The following is a 20,695-nucleotide window of genomic DNA, read 5'->3' as shown; positions in this document are numbered from 1 at the left end:
CGATTTGTCTACAACGATTTAGCCAATCACATTTTGAAGCAGGGGGAGAGGGGCGGGGCTTACTCTGCCTACTTACCTCCACCAACGCCAGGCTCAGTCTTCCACATGCAAATGTAGTTTCGTAATTATCTGCCCGTCCTATACTGGCTTCTACCCTCAGCGTAGTTATCAAAGCAACTAGACCTACTGGTTTCGTGTTGTCATTGTGCTGTAATTTCAGTAAATGCTGTGGAACAGTGTTATGTATTAAAACAGTGTTAAAGTTAATAATGCAAAGGCACAGAATTTACATGGGTATTTGACTGTCAAATACAGGGCTGAAAGAAAGAAAGGCTAAACCAGAGGTTTTCAAAGTGGGAGGCGTCTTACTCAGTGGGGATGAAACATTTTCAGGCAAAGCTCAGTGGATGGAAGAGAAAAACTATTACCTTAGTTAAGTAAAGGTATCCCTGAATTCAGTTTACTTAAAGCAGTTTCATTTTCTTTTTCACTGCCGGGTAGACAGTGACTTGAGGAACTGGGAAATTTGCTGTAAAACCCTGATTTGTTTTGGTTGTCTGATGATTTGTTGTCTTGGCTCTTTAGTGAGGAGACTTTTATCTTAGCAAGATTTATAGAAAACACACGATAATTGAGACATAGAGCTTTATATCCAACATAATAAGATATTTCTGTCATGGAAATTGAATCTTGAAATTTTCTTTCTCTTTTTGAATTTGTGGAATTGTTATTATTGATTTGTCATGTGGCCATCCTAGCTGTTATTCTTGTTTAGTGCAGACAGGCTGGGCACCATATGGGGCAGGATACTTAAATAAACAAAATATCAGTCAATCAATAAAAAAATCTAAAGTTATTACGTTATCAAAAAGAGATCACATAGAATAGCCTAAGTGTGTGTGATTTGTGTAGAGATATAGTTAAGAGATACAGTACTTTTAGTTCTTCCACTTTCCCAGAGTCAGAATCTCATTAGGACAGACTTCTTTCAGTGAAGTTGCGTCAAACAGCAACATCAGGCTATGTTTGCTCTTTTGTTGAGTGTCTATGGGAACAAACAACATCATGATCTCATTCACATCCAGGAATTAAGCGAAATAGTGGTAAGGAAGTATTCAGATCCATCACATAGGCAGGCCTAAAAGTAACAATACCACATTAAACATTAGTTATGAAAAAGTATATGAGTATTATCACTAAACTTTACTTATCTAATCTAAAAGTCATTCTGCAGAAAAATGCTCCAGTATCAGTATTTTACTATTACATTGTGTTTTTGGATTTGTATTACTGCTTCATTCATATATGTTGGATTTTTATCTGCTGTAAGGTAGAGCTAATTTTACCTACTCTTTATAATGTTGGTTAGTTGTTTGTTTGTTGCATCACTGTCCTGTGATAACCATTTACCTAAAAAGCCAACTTTTCATGCATTCAAAAACCCTTGTTTTCAGCTTTGTGGCAAAGCATTTCATTGCTAATCCTGTGGTTCTCAAAGTGTGGGGCAATGAGGAGTTGGCTGACCAGGAGAAAAGAGTTTGCTGATGCTATAAAGCTGACCTTCACATCACTAAAATTCGGCTTGGATCCTTTTTTATTTATTGCTTCCCCTATCATTGTTAATGATTGACAAAATGATGGTTGTGCAGTGTGAACTTTTTCAGCTTCTGAAGAAAGTTTGAGAACCACTGAGCTCATGCAAGCAGAAGTTTAAATTGTTTAATTAGCTTAAGAAGTGAGAAAGTTCTCTCAATCCATTCTTAAATTTGTCAGAAACATTCAAAATCACCAAAGTTTGAGATACATGGAAAGAAAGGATATGAGAATATGTAGTGTGGAAGAAGATATTTTGTTTCTTTCTATTTTATTCTTATGTTTGTATGGTTCCTTCTGAATTTCAGTGTCTCTGCTGAGAGTCAGCCTTTTACATTCATTAACTAATGAACCTTTTGTTGTACTGTGAGGAGAGTCCAGTTGTCCCCTGAAATCACACCTTATCTACCCGCAACTGCTCTCCCCTGTTTAGTCTCAGGCTTTACAGTAAAAGCTGAGTCCTTCTTTATCACAAGAACTCGTTGCTATTTTAATTATAGACATTCATTTTGGGTTTCTCACACACACTCCCACTGGTTTAGCACCTAATTCGCATTTGGGTTCAGGAAGCTTGTTTCATAGTGCTGCATAAAATGAAACTACTTTAAGTGCAAGTACCTCAGAAGTGTACTTCAGCACAGTATTTCAGGAAATGAACCTGGTTACCTTCTGCCACTTATCAGTGAAGCGAGAAACAGTGGTTAACACACATTATTTATGGCACAGTTGTAAGTGCTTCAGAAAGTTCTATTGTCCAACAGAGTATAAAAGTATCTTATGGAAAACATCATGCAAAAGTCAAAACATATACTCAGAGTTTATGTGAGACAGTATTGGACCTATTTCTGCTTTTCCACCTTTAGATTGACAGAATATTTTAAAATGTGCAACAGAACTAGTCAGTTTGTCAAAGTCACAGTTATCATAAAGGCAGTACACGTCACCTTTTATTCAGCTGTCCCCTATAAACATGTCAAAATAAAACTGCACAATATACCAAAATGTTTTCTTCTGAATTAATTCAACATTACAGTTGCACGCATATATTCCCTAAAAAATGAAAAACAACAGTCATAAAATAGCCTGAATATACTGTATACAACATGATCTTGTACAGACACAAATAGCACCATTCTGCAAACCATTGCTGTCCTGTAAAAAACACTTATCTCCAAATTTGATATTGAATTTTTTTTTTTGCTGAAACTGAAGGAGGGAGTGCTACTTTATAGGCTGAGACATTTATTTTATTTCTTAAGCCAGACAAATCATTTACAAGCACTGACACAAAGCTGAAAACTGTTTTTCTTAGCTCCTGAAAAGCTGACATTGTGGAGATACGTGTTTTTCATTGGACAGCAACAAAACACTAAAAAGCAAACAAACAGAATAGGCAGTGAATGCTGGATAGATAGATAGTTCCAGTCACAAACAAAAAAAAAAAAGTTTCACATTGAAAAACAAACTGGTCATCTGAGAAGTTAAACCTGTACAACAGGAGGCGCAGGCCTTTTTTAGAGCATGCTCAGCTCAATGAGACGGCCGGCGAACACGCCTAAAGTGCCAATAAGACACACAGCCATGAACACGCACAGCAGAATATGATCCAACACCATGGCCACAAACTTCCACTCCTCAGCAGCCTGGGAAGAGAAGACGAACAACATGTCAAAAACACAAAAGCAAGACTCATTACATAACCATATTAGAGACACTTTGTGTGTTAGAAAGATTACATTGTTGGATTCCTCATCTGATTTCATGGTCTCCGCAATGTACTTGACTCCTTCAATGGCGCTGCGGACGTCAGGATTCTTGACGATGGGTGACTGATAGGTCACAGAGGTCGTCTGGTTGCCAGAGATGTCTGAGATATCAAAATCACCACCGTAGATACTTTTACTCTGCTTTTCCTTTCCTGGGCGTTTCATTGTTGAGAAGAACATGATGTTGGGAATGGTTTCAATAAAAACCTGTCATTAAAAAGACAAAATATATGCAGTTTGACCAGGAGAATGCAACATCAGAGCAGCTGGATTAAATGAAATAGATAGATATTCTGTCTGCTACCACTAGATGGCAATATAATGCAGAGAAAAAAGATTAATGATCGCTTTCCAAAGCTCACCAAGCTTGGAGGGATTCATTGCAACTCACCTTGCGGACCCAGTCTGGCATCGTGTGAGTGCTTGGGGAGCGGTGGTGGGTGTTGATGACAATGACAGTGATGATGATGGAGGCAATGACAAAGACCATGGTGAAGAGCATGTACTTCCCGATGAGAGGCACGGCGCTTGAGGTAGAGGGGATCAGCTCCACGATGACCAGCAGGAACACAGTCAGAGACAGCAGGACAGAGATGCTGAGAGTCATCTTCTCACCTGGGAGACACAACAAACCGTCTTCACTGCTGCTGCTGACATTTGAACTTATTTAAGAGGCACAGCACTATCATGCAGAATCCAGCTGCTGTATCAGAAATATTTGTGATCAATCACCATCTAAACTAGTGTTTTCCAGTCTGGAGCTCAGGACCCGATTCAATTAGATTGTGGTATGATAAATCTAAAGGGTTCTAACATGAGTGAAAAGGAGAAAAAACATTTGACAAAACAGTCTCATTTCAAGGTTCTTTCCGTAGCACATACGATGAAGGTGTTAAAACGGCTACTGAAGGGGGCCTAAAGGTCAGATCCAAGGTCAAAAATGAACTCATAAACTCAGAAAAAAACAAACTGAGTTTTAAGTCCTGCACCTTTTGGAACCATTTAGGTATGCTATGTTTTAGGCTCAACTATGTTGAAAAGAAAACAAAAAATTGAAGACAGTTAAAAGATGTTGCTGGGGGACCTGTAGACGTGACACATAAGTCATATAGTCACATCTAAAATTAGCTAAACTAACACTAAACTAATCTAATCTACATCAATCGTGAGCTATCTATATCCATCATTAGCTACAGTAGCTTGTTAAATCTGATAGCTAATATTAGCAAAATGCTGGCTAACAGCTAGCATAATCTTTTGTGGATTAGCTAGCTATTTGACTAGCTTTTTGCTAACACTAACTAACTTGAGACGTGATTAGTTCTTCTTACAGGTAGAGTTGCCAACCAACAACATCGTCCCACATTAGAAAATAAAAAGCACTGTCCTTTACTGAATCAATACGGGCATTTTCATGCACATCCCACCACACAACCTTTTTTAATGCTTGGAATGACATGGGAAATAATACAACCGAAAGAGTTTCACTAAACACAGCAAAGACTTATTAAATCAGAATTTGCAGAAGATAATGACAGGGTAGTTGTTTGTCACTCAGCCTTATTGCTGCCCGGGTTACGGAGACTCTGATGCACATTTTATAAAAATGTCAACAAACGCCTCCAGCTCCAGTCAGCCTGTAAAAAAGAAAGAGGCTGTCCAAATACAGATCTGAAGGGCAGACGGACCACCAGTGGATCAGTCCTGTCAGTGGGAATGAGTACAAGGGAAATTGTGCAGAGTATTTTCTGTCACCCATGGTGGACTGTCTGACCTGAAGCAACATTCAGCAGGGGACTGTTTGAGTTGCAGGATGCAGAGTGGAGTTATTTTGACAGACCAAACATTTCATCCATGTGTATGATCTAATGTTAATGTTAATCCTTATTATTATTGATGCAACGGTGCTTTACTTTTATTAACTCCTTTCCTTTGCATTAATCTTGAGAAGGGCACATAAGAAGCACAAAAAAAAACAAATTGGTGCATAAAATTTCACTAGGAGGAAGACCCCTAGACTCCCTGGTTGATTTGTGTCACCCAGGCATGGGGCCACTGGCGAGGCGTCCCTTATTTTTCCACAGTGAAGGTGTCAGGTGCCACATCAACATCTTTAAAGCTTGGTTTTCTTTTCAACTAGACAAGCCTATAGCACAAAGCATAACTCAATACAGGAAACGAGAAAGTTGACCGAGGGTCTCCAGAGCAAAAAGAGACAATCGATTATCATCACAAATCATTAAAAAATGAATAGGGCTTCAATTCAGTAGGTTAGAAATTGTAATTATGGAAACCATAATGGGTCACAGCAGGTCAACAATGTTGCATTTTGAGGGGTTACAAGGCAAAATGATTGTGAACCCCTAAATTTACACCACGTTTGTCCCATTATTCACTAAAGAACTGATGTTTCCAATTAAACATATTTGCAGTTAAAGAGGACAAATGAAATTTCACCATTAAATTACAGGTTTTGAGTTAGACTACAATAACAAAACTGTGGACTACTATCCCTGCAAATATTAGACTGCATTGTTTTTAATCAGTTTAAAACTAATGTTTAAAAAATGGCTGAAAGACAGGCAGTCATGTGGTCATCAAGGTATGGTAATGCCTCTGAATGTATGCTGGTGTGTCTGACAGATGTATTTGTGTGCGTTATATGGACTTCATTTTTATATTTTTATACAGTATGTACATTGTATACATGTCCATGGAGACGAGTGGTGCCAGTGGTAGACCTGGTGCAAGCGATTGTCCCTGTTTTGAATAAACCAATAAATTAAATGAAAAGACACACTGAAATAACCCTGAAACCCACATGAAATTTAGAGGTGCAACATTAAACAGCATGTTGGCTCATAACACCCACAACATGCAATCTTATTACATTGCCACAAGGGAGAGCTATTTCTATGAGTCCAATACCTCCCTTCTCTGGCAATCCAATCAGAGTCTCCCTCTAGCAGCCTATTTACACAACAACACAATAACAGCACTGTTCACCCATACGAGCAAATCACATTTAAAGAGTGAGAGGCATCCTTTTGTCTGCCGTTGTTTCTGAAACCAACAATAGCACAAGTAAACAGATTCTGACACCATTTCACTTGTAAAATGCAAGACGTGTTGTTTCTGTTGCTCAGTAAGAGCCGTTATCCCAGAGAGAGCGTCTCTTTGGCACAAGCTTCTTCTCCACACTATCCTGTCAGCAGTCATATCAGAAACGGGGATCAAGTGATGTATTATACATTAAAGCAAAGGCCTGCTTTCAGACATGACAGCACAGAGGGACCCTGGGTAATGAGGCAGGCCTACACACTGGGAACATGGCCAGATGTGCACACAAGCCGTGCAGATCCTGTAGCAGCTGATGTAGGGACACCTCAGACTGACAAGCAGAATTAGAAACAAGGATTTGTCCAACATTAAGTCAGTTATCACGTCATATACATGTTTTCATATCACATCATTAAAACATAGGTAATGAAGAAATTGTGGCAAGTGGATATGAACTCTTTTTTTTTTGACAATTTGCATGTAACAGCTTCAGAGATTCAAATGAATTAAAGGAACAGATCACAGCAAAATCAAAAATAAATATTTTTCCTCTTACTTATAGCACTATTTATCCATCTACAGTGATTTGGTGTGAGTTGCAGAGGTAGAGATATATTGGAGAGAAGTCTACATTCTCATGTACTGAAACTACTTGTAGACAGCACTCTGGCTTGTGGAGCACCAAAAAATAAATTTGAAAATTTCAACAGCAACATCTCTAGAAATCATGACCTGGTTACTCAAGATAATCTACAGACTTTGCTTTGGGTAGTTCCATGTCGAAAGTTCTGCCAAAACTATTGTCTTTTTACTCGAGAAGAGAAGTTCCTACAGTAAACGGTTCACAACAACCGACATTTCAGGAGTGAATCTGCAGTCTTTGCACTGAGCTAAACTAACCTGCTGCTGGCCGTAACTTTATATTTAAAAGAAGAATCTGCAATATTATTTGTATACACCATTCAAAGTTGGCTCAACCAAGGACAGAGAGGAAGCGCTGTTAGGGAAAACAAAGCGGTGACTTGCAGAAATAAAATGTTATTTTAAAGCACAAATGAACTGGCCAACACCAGGTTTTGTATGAATGCAGATCCTCAATCCACTCTGCCTGTGTGTGTGTGTGTGTGCGTGTGTGTGTGTGTGTGTGTGTGTGTGTGTGTGTGTGTGTGTGTGTGTGTATGTGTGTGTGTGTGTAAAACTCTTTCTGCAGCTCACACACAGACAGAGCAGTGAAAAGAGACAGTAATGCAACTGTTGGTCGCAATGTTTTTTGTTTTGTTTTTGTTGTTGTTGTTGTTTTGAGTTCCGACCTCAAAACCTGAGCGCCGTATTGTCTGGGGGCTACACAACACTGCCAATCAAGCTAAAGCCCAGAGGCCTCTGGAACAGAGCAAAATATGAGATAATAAGGATAAACAGGCAGAACAGGGTCTGTGCAGACAAAGACACCACCACACACTTCCAGTGGGTCATAAATGATAATTTAGAGGGATTATGTCTATATGATACATTACTTTTGATCTTTTTTTTTTTAGGAAAATATCGCATATTATGCCTTTAACCAGCGTGGGGCATCCTTGGTGGGGCATAGAGCCTCTGCTGGTGGGGTGTGAATAACCAGGGGAAAAATATAGAGTGAAAGAAAGTTGAATGACTACAATTTATGTAGGGAAAATGAACAAACAAGAGAACAAGAACCAAAGAAAAACAGTTATGTGAGTGGTCATCTAGATCTTGGCAAGAGAGCGAATAAGCATATTTCCCAAAAATGTTCCTGGAACATAATACAAATGGAGCAACTTGTTCCATTTGCATGTTAGTAAAATAGACAATGAGTATCTCTATGTCTCTGTGAACTGGAAAATACAAAAAGGGGCTGTTATAATAAGGTATATGAACTTATTAGCAATGGAGCAAATGGTCTATGCCCACCGGCAAATTATAATGGTCAAAATGAATAGTGGGTCCATATGAAGACATACTATATATTATGAATCAAGGGTGAGATGAGAAAGAGCTTTGGCAGCCAGCACATAGAGTGCATTATTTATTATAACAGTTATTCTATAGTGTTGAAATATGTCTACATAATATATTCTCTGGAACATGTCATATTTGTGAAAAAGACCTGAACTGTGCACTGAGGTTTCTTTTAAGCCATCATGTCACTATACAACTGGCTGATATTTAGTGCTATATCCCAGTGAAAAGAAACAACGTGGCAGCAGTGTCAACATACCAGAGTCTGTAGGCAGATAGAAGACAAGGCCAGTCAGGAAAGAGAAGAGCATGCAGGGGATGATGACGTTGACGATGAAGTACAGCGGGAGCCGCAGCATGAGGAAGTGGTAGGTGATGTCCAGGTAAGGGGTATCCGGGCAGCAAGCGTAGTACACCCAGTGCTTCCAGCCGCGGAAATCCTTCATCACCCACTCTCCACTTTCCATGAAGTGACTGAGATCAGGGCGGTCACTGTCCTAATGAGGAGAAGCATTAAAGAAGGTCATTAAAGGATCTCTCTTTTTCTATTTTTTATTTTTAACAAAACTAGTTTTTATGAACTACACTACACCACCACCCCTCTAACCAAACATTTAACAATATGACAGTGAAAAAGAATGTTTAGAAACTGAGACAATCAGTTTTGCACTGGAAATAGGTACATAAATATATATATTTTTAAAATTCACAGTTCTATAATATTATACACATATATTAATATTGTAATATTAAAATCAATTACATGTGTCAAAATGTGCTTAGATAAGAGTGAAGTACTCTGAATGTTACTGCATTATATTTATATTATAATAACAAGCAATTTCAGGTAGAAAAAATATGTTTCCATAACATTATTTGTGCTTTCCTGAATAAAATATTTAAATTTGGTTGCACCCGTTCTTATTAAAACATTATATCTCTTTTGTTAAATCTGTACAAAAATGTAAGTTTAAAAACAACCAGGCAGTCACTGCTCTTGGCTAAGAAATAGTCTGGCAAAAAAAACCCTCATAAACCATAATATGTTATTTTTATATTCAGTTTCTTAAAAATTTAAAGGTAGAGTAAGTATGATTTGTCAGTTTCTGTTTGTAAACACACCAGAATGATAGCAGATTGCTGATGTGTATGCAGGCACCAACACACACTTCTGGGGGGTCGTAGGTGATGATTGAGAGGGATTATTTTTATGTCTGTGTCTTTTTTTTGGGAGGAAATCCTGCATAGTTTACCTTTACATAAACAAGCTATAATATACTGATTTATGAGCTCTTTAGAGGTGCTGGTAGACAGATTTACAGAGTCAGGCTAGCTATTTCCCAAAAGTTAGAACCATTCCTTTAACAGTCTGAGTGGAATTACAGGGTTGACGACGACCAGGTTTCCATCGTAGGTCCAGGTACCCAGCTTCATACTGCAGTTCTGGAGGTCAAAGGGGAAATGCAGCACAATAATTTCACAGTAGCTCTTGAAGATGGCAGGCGGGTTCCACGTGATCATTCCTGTGTGCTCCAGCAGCACTTTGGTCTCATGAACGATGGCAAAGTCACCGTCAGCACTGTGGGCACAGATAAACACAGGCAGCATCGACGTGGGGGATAATAAGTTAAATATTAACGCAGGGGGACATCAGCGCCCGAGGACAGGTCAGCGCCGCTGTCGCACAGCCCAGCCAACCAGCGCTCAGCTTGGCACAAGTTGTTGTGGCAGCGGAACTGGTTGTCAGGGAAAAACAGCAGTGTGTCAGACGCAGCATATGGTGGGGGAAGGGGGGGACCAGATTTAGCCTGATGAAATCTGAGCTTTCACATGCAGCATACTGGAGTATAGCAAAGTGTGATTCAAAACACTGACTGGCAGGTGTGTTGATTGTTTCTTCAGGTCTGGAGGCTTTAGGTTGCGTAAAGCTTATCGTAATGAAAAAAAAAAGAAGCTCTGAAAGAAAGGAGGACATGACACGGATCAAATATAGCCTGATAACATACTTGTTGTAGAGAACCAGATCAGGCCGCCAAATGTCAGTGGAGGGAACTCTGATCTTTCTGATGCCGCCGTAATCCTCTGGGTTCCACTGCAAGTTCACATCTTTCCATTGCTGGAAAAAAAAAACCCACAAGGACACACAGAACAATAGAAGGTACTTAAGTCACGACAACCATTATTAAATCATGTTATGAAAACAATATGAGCAGAAAACATCATGAAAGCTGTGGCTATACATTTACAAAGTGGAGGCTCAGCTAGCAAAATTTTGTGTCTGAAACATTCTGGGAATCTTTGTATTTGGTTCTGGGAATGTTGAACGAACGTTCATGTTCCCTAGATATTTTTCTACAGTTACTTGAACATTTTCTGTTGACATCTGGTATATTTCAAAATGACTTTTCTGATGTCAAATCAACCTTACTGAAGGATTATTAGAACATACTTGGAAGGCTAGCTGAATGTTCCAGGAAAGTTACTTGAAAGTTTCCCCTTAAAGCACCCTGGAAGTTAAAATTGCTAAGTTGGCTCTACATAAAAACTAATGTTTAGATCCGGTTGTCAGAGCGCTCTGGAGTTGGTTTAATGTTGAGGAAGAGTTCTTGAACGTTCCCTTTTAATGTTCCGTGGATATGAAAAGGAGAGTTCTTCCACTGGTACGATCCGAAATATTTATATATTTTAATTGCATTTCTTGTTGTCAGGACTCGTTTTCTCACCTTTGATACATGTATGATTAGTAGCTTGAAGCATGATGATGTATTTTTAATCATCCCTTTCTTATTCATTTGTGTCCAAAGTCTAACTGTTATGATATCAAAACTAATAAAATGAATGCATCAAACCTGTTTCAGTCGCACGTTGCTGTTGACAATCTGGTTGACCTCATCCTGTGAATGCAGATAAATGTGTTTGGACAGTTGATGACAGTGATTCTCAGTACAGATGGGGTGACATGGTGCGTGACGTGAGACCTCACCACACTGATGAGCTGGATGAGCTGAAGGCCCACAGTCACAACCACCGGGTCCTTGAAGTGATTGACAGGACGAACGACCTTATTGTAGCCCTTGAAGAGGGTTTTAACCAGGCGTGTTTCGTCAGAGGAGGCCCAGGCAGCACCTAAAGTTTAAATAAAGACACCATACAGGACACAAGCTCATTTTGATCAAAGGATTACTTATATTTAAGTCACAAAGTCACATTTCTCTCCTCCTCAAGGTGTCTCCTCTTGAGTCTTCTGGAAAATTATTCATGTTGTGCTGAAGGAGAATATTACTTTAAGAACATCTGATACTGATGTGGGTTCATTTCATATGAGCTGAAAATAGATGTGACAGGTGTTATACTACAGGTGTAAGATTCTGTGTCTTTAAGTTGATTGACATGGTTTGGTTAATGTGTGTGTGTAAGGAAACTTTCCGTGTGTTAAATACATTTAATTCATTTTTTCTAGAGTCTAGTTTAGTTATTATTATTATTTGTTATTATTTCAGCTTATTTTTATTTCAGTTAAAGGTACAATCAATAGGATTTGCCCAAGCTGTTCATAAACGCACCAGAGCCCAGGTCAAATACTGACAATAACATGTCCTGAGTCCAGCAACATAATGATAAAACAAGGAAATACAGGCAGAGGGCAGAGTCTCTTCAAATACAGATACAGACACCACCACACACTTCTAGTGGGTCACAAGTGATGATTTAGAGTCTGGGTCTTCAGTGGGGGGTCTGTGACTCCTAGGGGTCCTCAGAGTTACTGCAGGACGCCACTGAGGGGGGGGTGATTTTATGCCTTTAACTAAAATATTTTTTTCACACTTTGTTAGTTTAGTTTTAGTTAACTGTAACCTTGAATTGTGAGACAATCATGAAGACTTTGCATTCAAGCACGTCATCTCAAACCTGTGAGCTTCTAGTGTAAATATAATGTTTATATGTGTTTTTGTATACCGAGTTGGATTTGGGGCCTACATTTGGTAATACTGCCTTCACACATGTGATGGCACTGCTGTAAGGTCATTAATAGAGATGTTCGTAAGCTCTTTCCGCTACATATCTGTCACGAGCCAGAGCAGGATCCCCTTTCATTTTTCAGTTGACCTTGAGACGAAGGTCATTTGACAGCAACATGTTGTTTGAATGGTTGAATGATTCTCAAGACGTTCGGCTCAGTCAGCTCGGGAATCCTCCTGAACATAATTATGCAGGCGACTTCATGTGGTGGCAGACGGACAAAGGGTTGAAAAGCAAAATGAAAACAGTACACGTGCCCCTGTCAATCAAACTGCCGGTTTGCACAGAAATTTGCTCATTAGTTTTGTTGTTTGAATAGGATCAGCTGACACTGACCTGAGACAAGTTTAATTAAACATAGTCAAAAGAGGCTCCACTACTTGCTTTTTAAACTTTCTCTAACTTCATTATGCTTCAACACTAAAAGTTATTCAAGCAAAGTGATATAAACAGTTATTTCCACAGGTGCCCAACACACATTTGCTTCAGTTTTAAATAAGTTCTTACCTGCTAGAATGACTAGACGAAAAATGAAAAATCCAGTATTCATTCTTGCCAATAAACCCCGGCATCCAAAAACAAGATCCGACTTCAACACGCTGCCCGTTGACCACTTGAGAATTAAAAAGCTTTGACCCACCTAAAACATTCTTTCAGCACTGGCAAATGACTTTACGGTACAACCTCCAAGCTCCCCACTGGCGGTGTAGTTGTTATTGTCCGACAGCGGATGTGAATGACCGGCTGCCAATGCTTGTCATCTGAGAGGGCCACATACTTTGTCATCTGTTGGAAGATCAACATGCCAGAGTAATCCGCCACTGAAATATCCCATCGTGAACTTGGCCACACACAACCCCGAGAGGTGTGAAGGCACGACACATGTTTACTGCTCTAAGTTTTTCTTGTATCAGTGATTAACTATTAATGCTGCCTTCAAACTTATGGATATATATTCATATGTGCATGTAAAGGACAAGCACAGCCCCATGGAAATAAAAAAAAATTGTTCTTATTGAATAAAATATGTGATGGATCGTTTTAGTTGGGTGACATATGAGATATCTGAATCATTTTAAAGCTTTGGATCTCATCTAGGACTGAACAATGCTCTAAATTTGACCTTGGGATCAGTTGTTGACAAAATGACCTGATCTTCTTATGTCAAGTACAAATTGTTTTACTGTTTACATTTTTATCAGCTTATCATCTGTAAAGTACTTAAAATAGACCCTTTTTACCCTTTTTCAAATTCAGACACTCCAGCACCCAAAACTGAAGATAAAATGTGAGGTATAGACACAACATACCACACTTAACCGTACAATAGCGGTTACTCCGCTTACTGTACGAGCGTGAACGGGCCCCTGACCCCTCTTCCTGGATCACGCTCTGGCCTAGAACACAGAAAGATGCATTAAGGTGGGCAAATGGGAATTAAAAGACACATTTACTACTATTACAAACCAGAAATAAAATACATAATGGTAAAACCTCAACAAAACAACAGTCAGCACAGCCACAAAATGTTTTAAATCAGCTTTTATAAACAGGATTCATGTTTTTACCATCACTCACCAGCAGCCCAAGGAGTATGCCGGCAGGTAGAAGAAAATCTGCCCATACAGATGAGGGGCAGTGTGTTTTTTTTAGCATGTGTGTTTGTGAGGAACATGATTGAGTTTACACCTGGTGCTCATTGGGACCTGATCAGGCTCACTTAACGTGGGCTGAATTTTAATGGGACAGTCCACCCTGAAATCAAAAATGCCCGTATTGTCGTTTATCCATCTAGATTGTTTTGGTGTGAGTTGCCAAGTTTTACTTTGGAGACGTCTGCCTTGTCTGCAATATAAGGACTAGGTGGCATTCACCTTGTATCTCTTTCTCTCTTTCGTTCTTACAATCTAACTCCATTATATTTGATAAAGGGACGTCTCTACAGCTGATATCTCCAAAACAGCAGCTCACAACAAAACGATCTAGAGGAAAAACAGCACTACAGCTAAGAAAAATACGTATTTTTGATTTTGTGATGAACTATTCCTTTACGTTGGACCAGTTAACCCCCCCCCCGACCCTACTATATAATTATAGTTTATTCAAAGTGTATGAATTTTCTGAAAATATGCTGCATGAGATGTATGTGTATGCATATATGATTATCTGTGATATATTCATGTATATTTATAAAAGGCTCCCTTGAACATTAATCTTTAAAGCTTGAAATTAGACTTGAGGCAAGTAGGTTAAATTAAGCAGTTATGAAACCGTCTTAGTTTAATACTGATGCCTCTTTATGACCTACATAAGTAAACGAGACCATCAGAGAGAACACTGGCCATTTCTATATAACTGTTCTTAACGGCTGCTGCCAGGTCAGATTCTCCTTGAAATCGGATCAGACGAGCCTGTGTTTACATTTTTAAGGGATCTACAGTGAGTCAGCTGGTGAGTTAGTCAGCTAAAAAGAAGAAAGAGATTTGAGAGATTATTGCATTTTTGATGTTATGTTTTGTGATTATTACGGTGGAAAAAACAACCACATTTGTCATCCAGGGGGGCCCCAAAATCAACAAAATATGAAAGCTTTAATAAGAGTTTAAGTGAAGGTGAATGGTTGGCTAGACATGTACGAGATAACTGTTATATGTATATTTGTACCTGTTTTAGTGTCTTTTTGAGTGACGCTGTGAAATATATGGTCAGTCTGAAACTGTCATAAAAAAGAATTGAGAATTATTTACAACACTTAAGAATTATTTTTAAGAAAAATACATTACATTTTATTTTAACTCCACACCTTTAGCATTTATAAGCAGGACAGACATAAGTAAATGCTTCATGACGTACTTTAATGTGTTACAAGAACATGTTTAAGTGTTTATTAATGGAGAGCATTTGTCAACGATTATAATCTCTTATATGTGAACATTTTATATTACTACAACTGGGTTTTACTATATTCAAATTTTTTTTATTATGGATGCGAATAAATTAAAAAACACTTAAATCTAACACATTATAACATTATATACATTATAATTTGTTTTTACATGGCTTTGTTAAATACTTAGTTATAATTAATTTAATTCTCGATTGCAGGTCTGTTTTTTCCTGTGTAGCAGGCCATTACTGTGTATAACCGACCGTTGCTATGGACACAGTTCTGATCTCAGAAGGAGCATAAAATCATTTCAGATCCATAAAATCATTTTTAAAATGAACATTTTGTGTCAAATTATTGCTTATTAGTGTAAACTGTTTAGTGATGTAGTTTAAATCTGATCAATAAGCAATGTTGGAACTTTATTTAATTTATTTTGAAGAGGCCTACTGTATTTTTGCAATCACCCACCTTAGAATAAAAATATCAGATGATTCAGATGCTCAAACAGCCTTGTGTTTCCTGGAGGCCAGGTGTTACACCCATGTCTCCCTCTTCTGCTCTGCAATAGCCCACCCTGTCGGGCCTGTGATGGGTCACGCAACTCAATTTCCTCACATCCTCAATCCGTTCAATCAGCCAGTCACTCAACCACTCGCCTCATTCATCTCACTTAAGGACAAATGACCATTTTGGCAACGTCTGAATTAAGAGAGATTTGTCTCAACCCACCCCCCTCTCTGGCTCCAATCACTCAGGCCACCTGAATTTACACCATGTGAGCACCGCTTTGCCTTTCTCCCAGTCTGTCATGTAACACCGGACAAGCCAGCATTGTATCTGCTCAGTGGGCCTGTAGTCTTGTCTAGGCGGACACTTTTGGTGCTCTGTCCAGTGGTAATTACAACACTTTGAAGGCTCACACCGTGACTCCAGTCTGCAGAGGACACAAGCTGTGTGTTTATATCTGCTCTGTAAGTGATTAAATGTTCATTGAATCTGAATAATGGAAATATCTACAGGGGGGGGTGGGTGAAAACTGGACAACATACTGCAGATTTATGCCCCGATGAAGATGAAGAGGATTAGAGTTTTCATACAAGAGATTAGGATGCGCATTGAGTGATATATTTTACTGTACGTGATGTTCCAACATAAATATGTCTATCATTGGACAGAAGAAATGTACTGGTGGCACGATCAGCAGAGATATTATATAAAAGGCTGTTCTCTCAGTTTGCTCAACACAATTATCAAATCCGATATGTAAGAGGAAGATGGTTCATTCTACTTAAAGCAGTATGAAGCAGAAAAGGAAGGATAATTGAATGATGTGTGTGTGTGTAAACTTGGAAATTCCCCCTGCAGAGAATGGAAAATATTTTCAGTACCCCTATTTTCTTGGAATTTATTGTGTGAAAGCAAAGGATGGATACATACGTAATTTAATAAGATCATGCTGATTATGATTTATTTTTAAGGACTATTTATATATCTAATCTCTGACAATGTAACTATAGTCTTTTTTAACATGATATTTATTGGTTTTTGGCAATAAATAAGATCAAATATTCATGAAAATAGAGAAGGAGAGAAGGAGAAGGAGAAGGAAAACAAAAAAGCCAAGTCTACATACATTAATATTTATTTATTCAAGTGCAATACAATATATTAAATATAGATATACATAAGAGTTACAGTACTTTTTAGTGGTGCTGCTGGTTTTATTTATCAGTTAACTAGAATCTAATTATTTATTTTTCTGATGTAATCTGGGGTGACTATAGTCAACTATTTTTTGCAATCTGATTATGTAATCCTGACTACATGTAATCCATTACTAAACAACCCTGGCTGAGTATATTGATTACCTAGTAAATAAAACTCAAGGGAAAAAAACACAAAAATAATAACAATATATTACAAATAATAAACTTTGAAATGTTAGAAGTATTTATGTTTAAATTCATGATTTACTCCTCGGTATGGTTTCTAATGTATCTCCTATGTGAAATATGAAATAGTAGTGATTATATCAAATAGTAGGCAACGTTAAGAGGATGAATATTTCCATTTCACATACTTCACATGGATGGGTTATATATTTCTTTACATTTCAACATCTGAAAATGCATTCAGGTCAGCCGTTTGCAGGGAGGAGAGCATTACCATCGAGTCAACAGAGAAAGGTCAGTTATCTCATGGATCACAGCCTTTCAAATATAGTCTCATTACTGCGAATGAGGCACAGCCACCAGACAATACATCCGCAGACATTACTCCAGCACGGCGTTATCTCAGCATCTGACGGAGAGATAGAGAGCTCGATAGCTTTATTGGCGTGGTTTACCTCCTTTCACAGTCAATGCTTAATGTAGGTATGATATATTTAAAATGGCCGATAATGGCAGGGGAGGCTAAACGGTTGGATGAAAATCCAATTTTGCCACACAATCACCAGAGACAAGTCTGAATTCGGCTTACATTAACTCGATGTGATGTGGTCACAAAACCCAAGTGATTAAATGTCAAGCAGTGATTGCTTCTCAGATGTTTTGTGGGGAAATTTGAAGCACCGAAATCTAAACGCGGGGAAGGGCTGAACATGACGCTCCAGACAACATCAACTCCCAAACACTGCACTGGAAAAAAATCATACAGCAATGAAGGGCAATCAAGTTATCTTTTCTCATTACTGCATGGAGTTTTTAACTGGTCATGAAACATCTGTAGGTCATACAGATGCCTCTGTATGACCTACAGTAAGCAAACAAGACCATAAATGAGAAGGTTGTTTATTTATTTACAGTTTATGTCTGCCACTGAGTTGTATTGTCTGTGAAATCAGACGAAACAAGTCTGTGTTTACATTTTCCCGGCCGAAGTCACAGTAGCATGTTAGAAGCAGGAGGAGATTTTTATTGAGAATTTTGTTTTTGATGTTATATTTTGTGGTTATCAAAATCAACACAATATGAACTTTCTCTGAAGTCGCTTTAATGAAAATATGCAAGTTTTAAATTCGAGTTAATTAAACTTAGAATCTAAAACTTATTTTCAGAACACTTTGGACCTTATAAACATCTTCTAACTTAAAATCTTTGACTTAAAATGATGAGTTGAATGACTGTACTGCACAGTTCAATCAACTCAGTTTCTAAAGAAAGATGATCAGCACACGTTTAGCTGTTAATACCTGAAGCTTATTGAACGTGTTTTCTTGAGTACAACTGAATTTATATCAAGTTTGTTTGACCAGAAAAGTTTATTTGTCTTGAATCATTACAAAACCTCTACTTGTCTATTCAAATTTAGTCAATTTAAAATAAAAATAAAACGTTAGAGCCACAGACAGTATATTAAATAGATTGAAATCTTTAATGCAGTCTGAGGTGAGCTGTTTCTCCAACTTGGCACGTCTCCTTAAATTCTGATGACTGTATCATGGTCATTTTATGATTTATTACTGTAAATAAATATTACAGATTTCTCCTTTAAGGCATCTCAGCCTTCTTTTAGTTAAAAGAAATGGTTTATTTTTACAGTGTGTTGTTTCATGAAATCTTATGTCTGTCAACCCTAGAGCTCACACAAACTTATTTAACAGGAAATGTGGAATGAAGACAATATCCAGACAACTCTTACTGGTTCCCTGAGCCTGAACAGTGTGAAGCAGTGATCGTATAATGAGCCACTGATGGCTGTGCATGGCTGGTTCTAAGAAATTGCTTGGAAAGACATAACCTGTGGGTAATTAAACCTAAAATGCATAAATTTAAAGTGACATTGTTTGCACATATACCCAGTAATTAACAGTTTCACGGATACAAGGGTGGTGTTGCCTTAGGTGATGCATGTTTGTTTTTAATCTCACAGCGAATCGGTGTGACTGGTGTGTTGTTAGAGGGGTTTTTTATAAAGTCACGTGACGTGTGGCTTTTAGGCACAACTGTCATTTTGAATATGAAGAACAGAGGACCATCAGTCCAATCTGTCAGGGTCATCCTGCAGCCATAAACAAATACGATGTTCATATTATTTTTTTTAAGCAGAATTAAATATATATTCTGAGGTGTTCATTCTGAGGATACAGATGCTCATTACTTCCTACTGAAGACAAAAAACTTGTAAAAATGGGCCACAAATATTTACTTTTATTTGTGAAAAAGAGCAGAATAATTTCTTAATTTCTGTCGTAGCATAATGTTACTTACAAGAAGAAATACAGCAGCTGTCAGCTGAGGTGGGAAGCAAGTACAAACAGTCTGTTACCATATTTAAGTAGAGTTTTTAGGTATCTGTATTTTCCTAGAGCATTATCTTTTTGGACTTTTTTATGTTTACTCCCTATATTTTAACACTAATACTTCCCTACATTTTCAAAACAGGGTCATTACTTAATTTTTAATTTTTAATCGTTTGTTTTTTTGTCCTTTCATGTTTTTGCATTTTGCATTATGTCCATATTGTCTATGTGTGTATGCAATAATTGGTGAATAAAGGGAAAATAATCTACATTGTTTGTGTTCGTGGTAATGATGGAACATGTCACCCATAACATGAGGGTGTTTTTGGTTGACAATGGAGGCCGATGGCACAGAGTAATTAACTATAGCTTTGGCAGCAGTTGATATTTGTCAGTGAGATAAATTAATTGTTGGTTTTGGTCTTTTCATGAGATTTGTTGACATTTTGATGCGTATAAAAAACTGCCAGCTTTATCCTTTTGGGGCAAAGAACAATTAAATTCACAATATTCCCATGTGACTTCAGAGGCAGCATTACATCTGCATCAGATGTTAGATGTTAACATCTGGGCAGAGCCTACATATATAACTGGTGTTTATGACACATTTGGTCTATAAAACTTTTACACTCAAAAGCTAAAGTAAAGCTGCTATAATAAATAGTTTTATATCAACAGTGGATTAAATGACTATCTGAAATGTGAAAGGATTACTTGTGTTGATAAATCCTTCTATGCGGTTCCTGTCAGTGCTACAGAGCTTTTTAGTATCTTTCAGCTTGTTTTGTTTGTCTGGTTCACACTGCTACTTTGGTTCACTCTCACTGCTCTCATTGTGTTGCTTCCAGACGCAGCAGGAAGCTGTTTACAGGGAAAAAAGCTCTGATATAACCACAACCTCCCCCACAAAAAAACGGCTGACAGACACACTTTGAGACTAGCTGGTGAAAATGGAGCACGGAGCCCAAAAACTCAGCTAAAAGAGAGAATAAAGTCACTGCTGGACTCAGAATTGCCAGGTGCCTGGAGACATTATTTCAAGTGAATGATAAAGTTTCCAATTGTGAACCAGCCGTGAAGTCACCCATTGGTTTGTGGACCACTGTATTGAAGTTTGGCATTATGGGGTTGGCATCTTGGTTT

At 38.1% G+C, this 20,695-nt stretch overlaps 1 protein-coding gene across 1 annotated transcript; it reads right to left on the bottom strand.

Annotated features, from left to right (window-relative positions):
- Nucleotides 1-2,663: 2,663 nt before the first annotated feature.
- Nucleotides 2,664-13,156, bottom strand: LOC146322962 (acetylcholine receptor subunit alpha). Its single transcript, XM_084725123.1, has 9 exons — nt 12,927-13,156; nt 11,383-11,525; nt 11,249-11,293; nt 10,406-10,515; nt 9,783-9,978; nt 8,659-8,896; nt 3,751-3,974; nt 3,330-3,566; nt 2,664-3,236 (listed from the first exon to the last, which is right to left on the bottom strand). Exons 1-9 carry the CDS (start codon nt 12,967-12,969, stop codon nt 3,108-3,110), a joined length of 1,365 nt encoding a protein of 454 aa, XP_084581249.1. The 5' UTR covers nt 12,970-13,156; the 3' UTR covers nt 2,664-3,107.
- Nucleotides 13,157-20,695: the final 7,539 nt, after the last annotated feature.

The sequence above is a fragment of the Lutjanus erythropterus genome, chromosome 8 (assembly GCF_056507025.1).
Source record: "Lutjanus erythropterus isolate fLutEry1 chromosome 8, fLutEry1.hap2, whole genome shotgun sequence".
Lineage (NCBI taxonomy): Eukaryota > Metazoa > Chordata > Actinopteri > Lutjaniformes > Lutjanidae > Lutjanus > Lutjanus erythropterus.
The sequence above is the reverse complement of the archived record's forward strand: the minus strand, read 5'-3'. Positions and strand labels throughout refer to the sequence as shown.

Bases quoted from the DNA above. Each gene is read 5' to 3' on its own strand.
- LOC146322962 (XM_084725123.1), bottom strand. From the start codon at position 12,969: ATGAATACTGGATTTTTCATTTTTCGTCTAGTCATTCTAGCAG. The intron at 3,567-3,750 runs GTGAGTTGCAAT...TTTTAATGACAG, and splicing joins TGCCAGACTGGGTCCGCAAG to GTTTTTATTGAAACCATTCC. The intron at 3,237-3,329 runs GTAATCTTTCTA...TTCTCTTCCCAG, and splicing joins CAGATGAGGAATCCAACAAT to GCTGCTGAGGAGTGGAAGTT.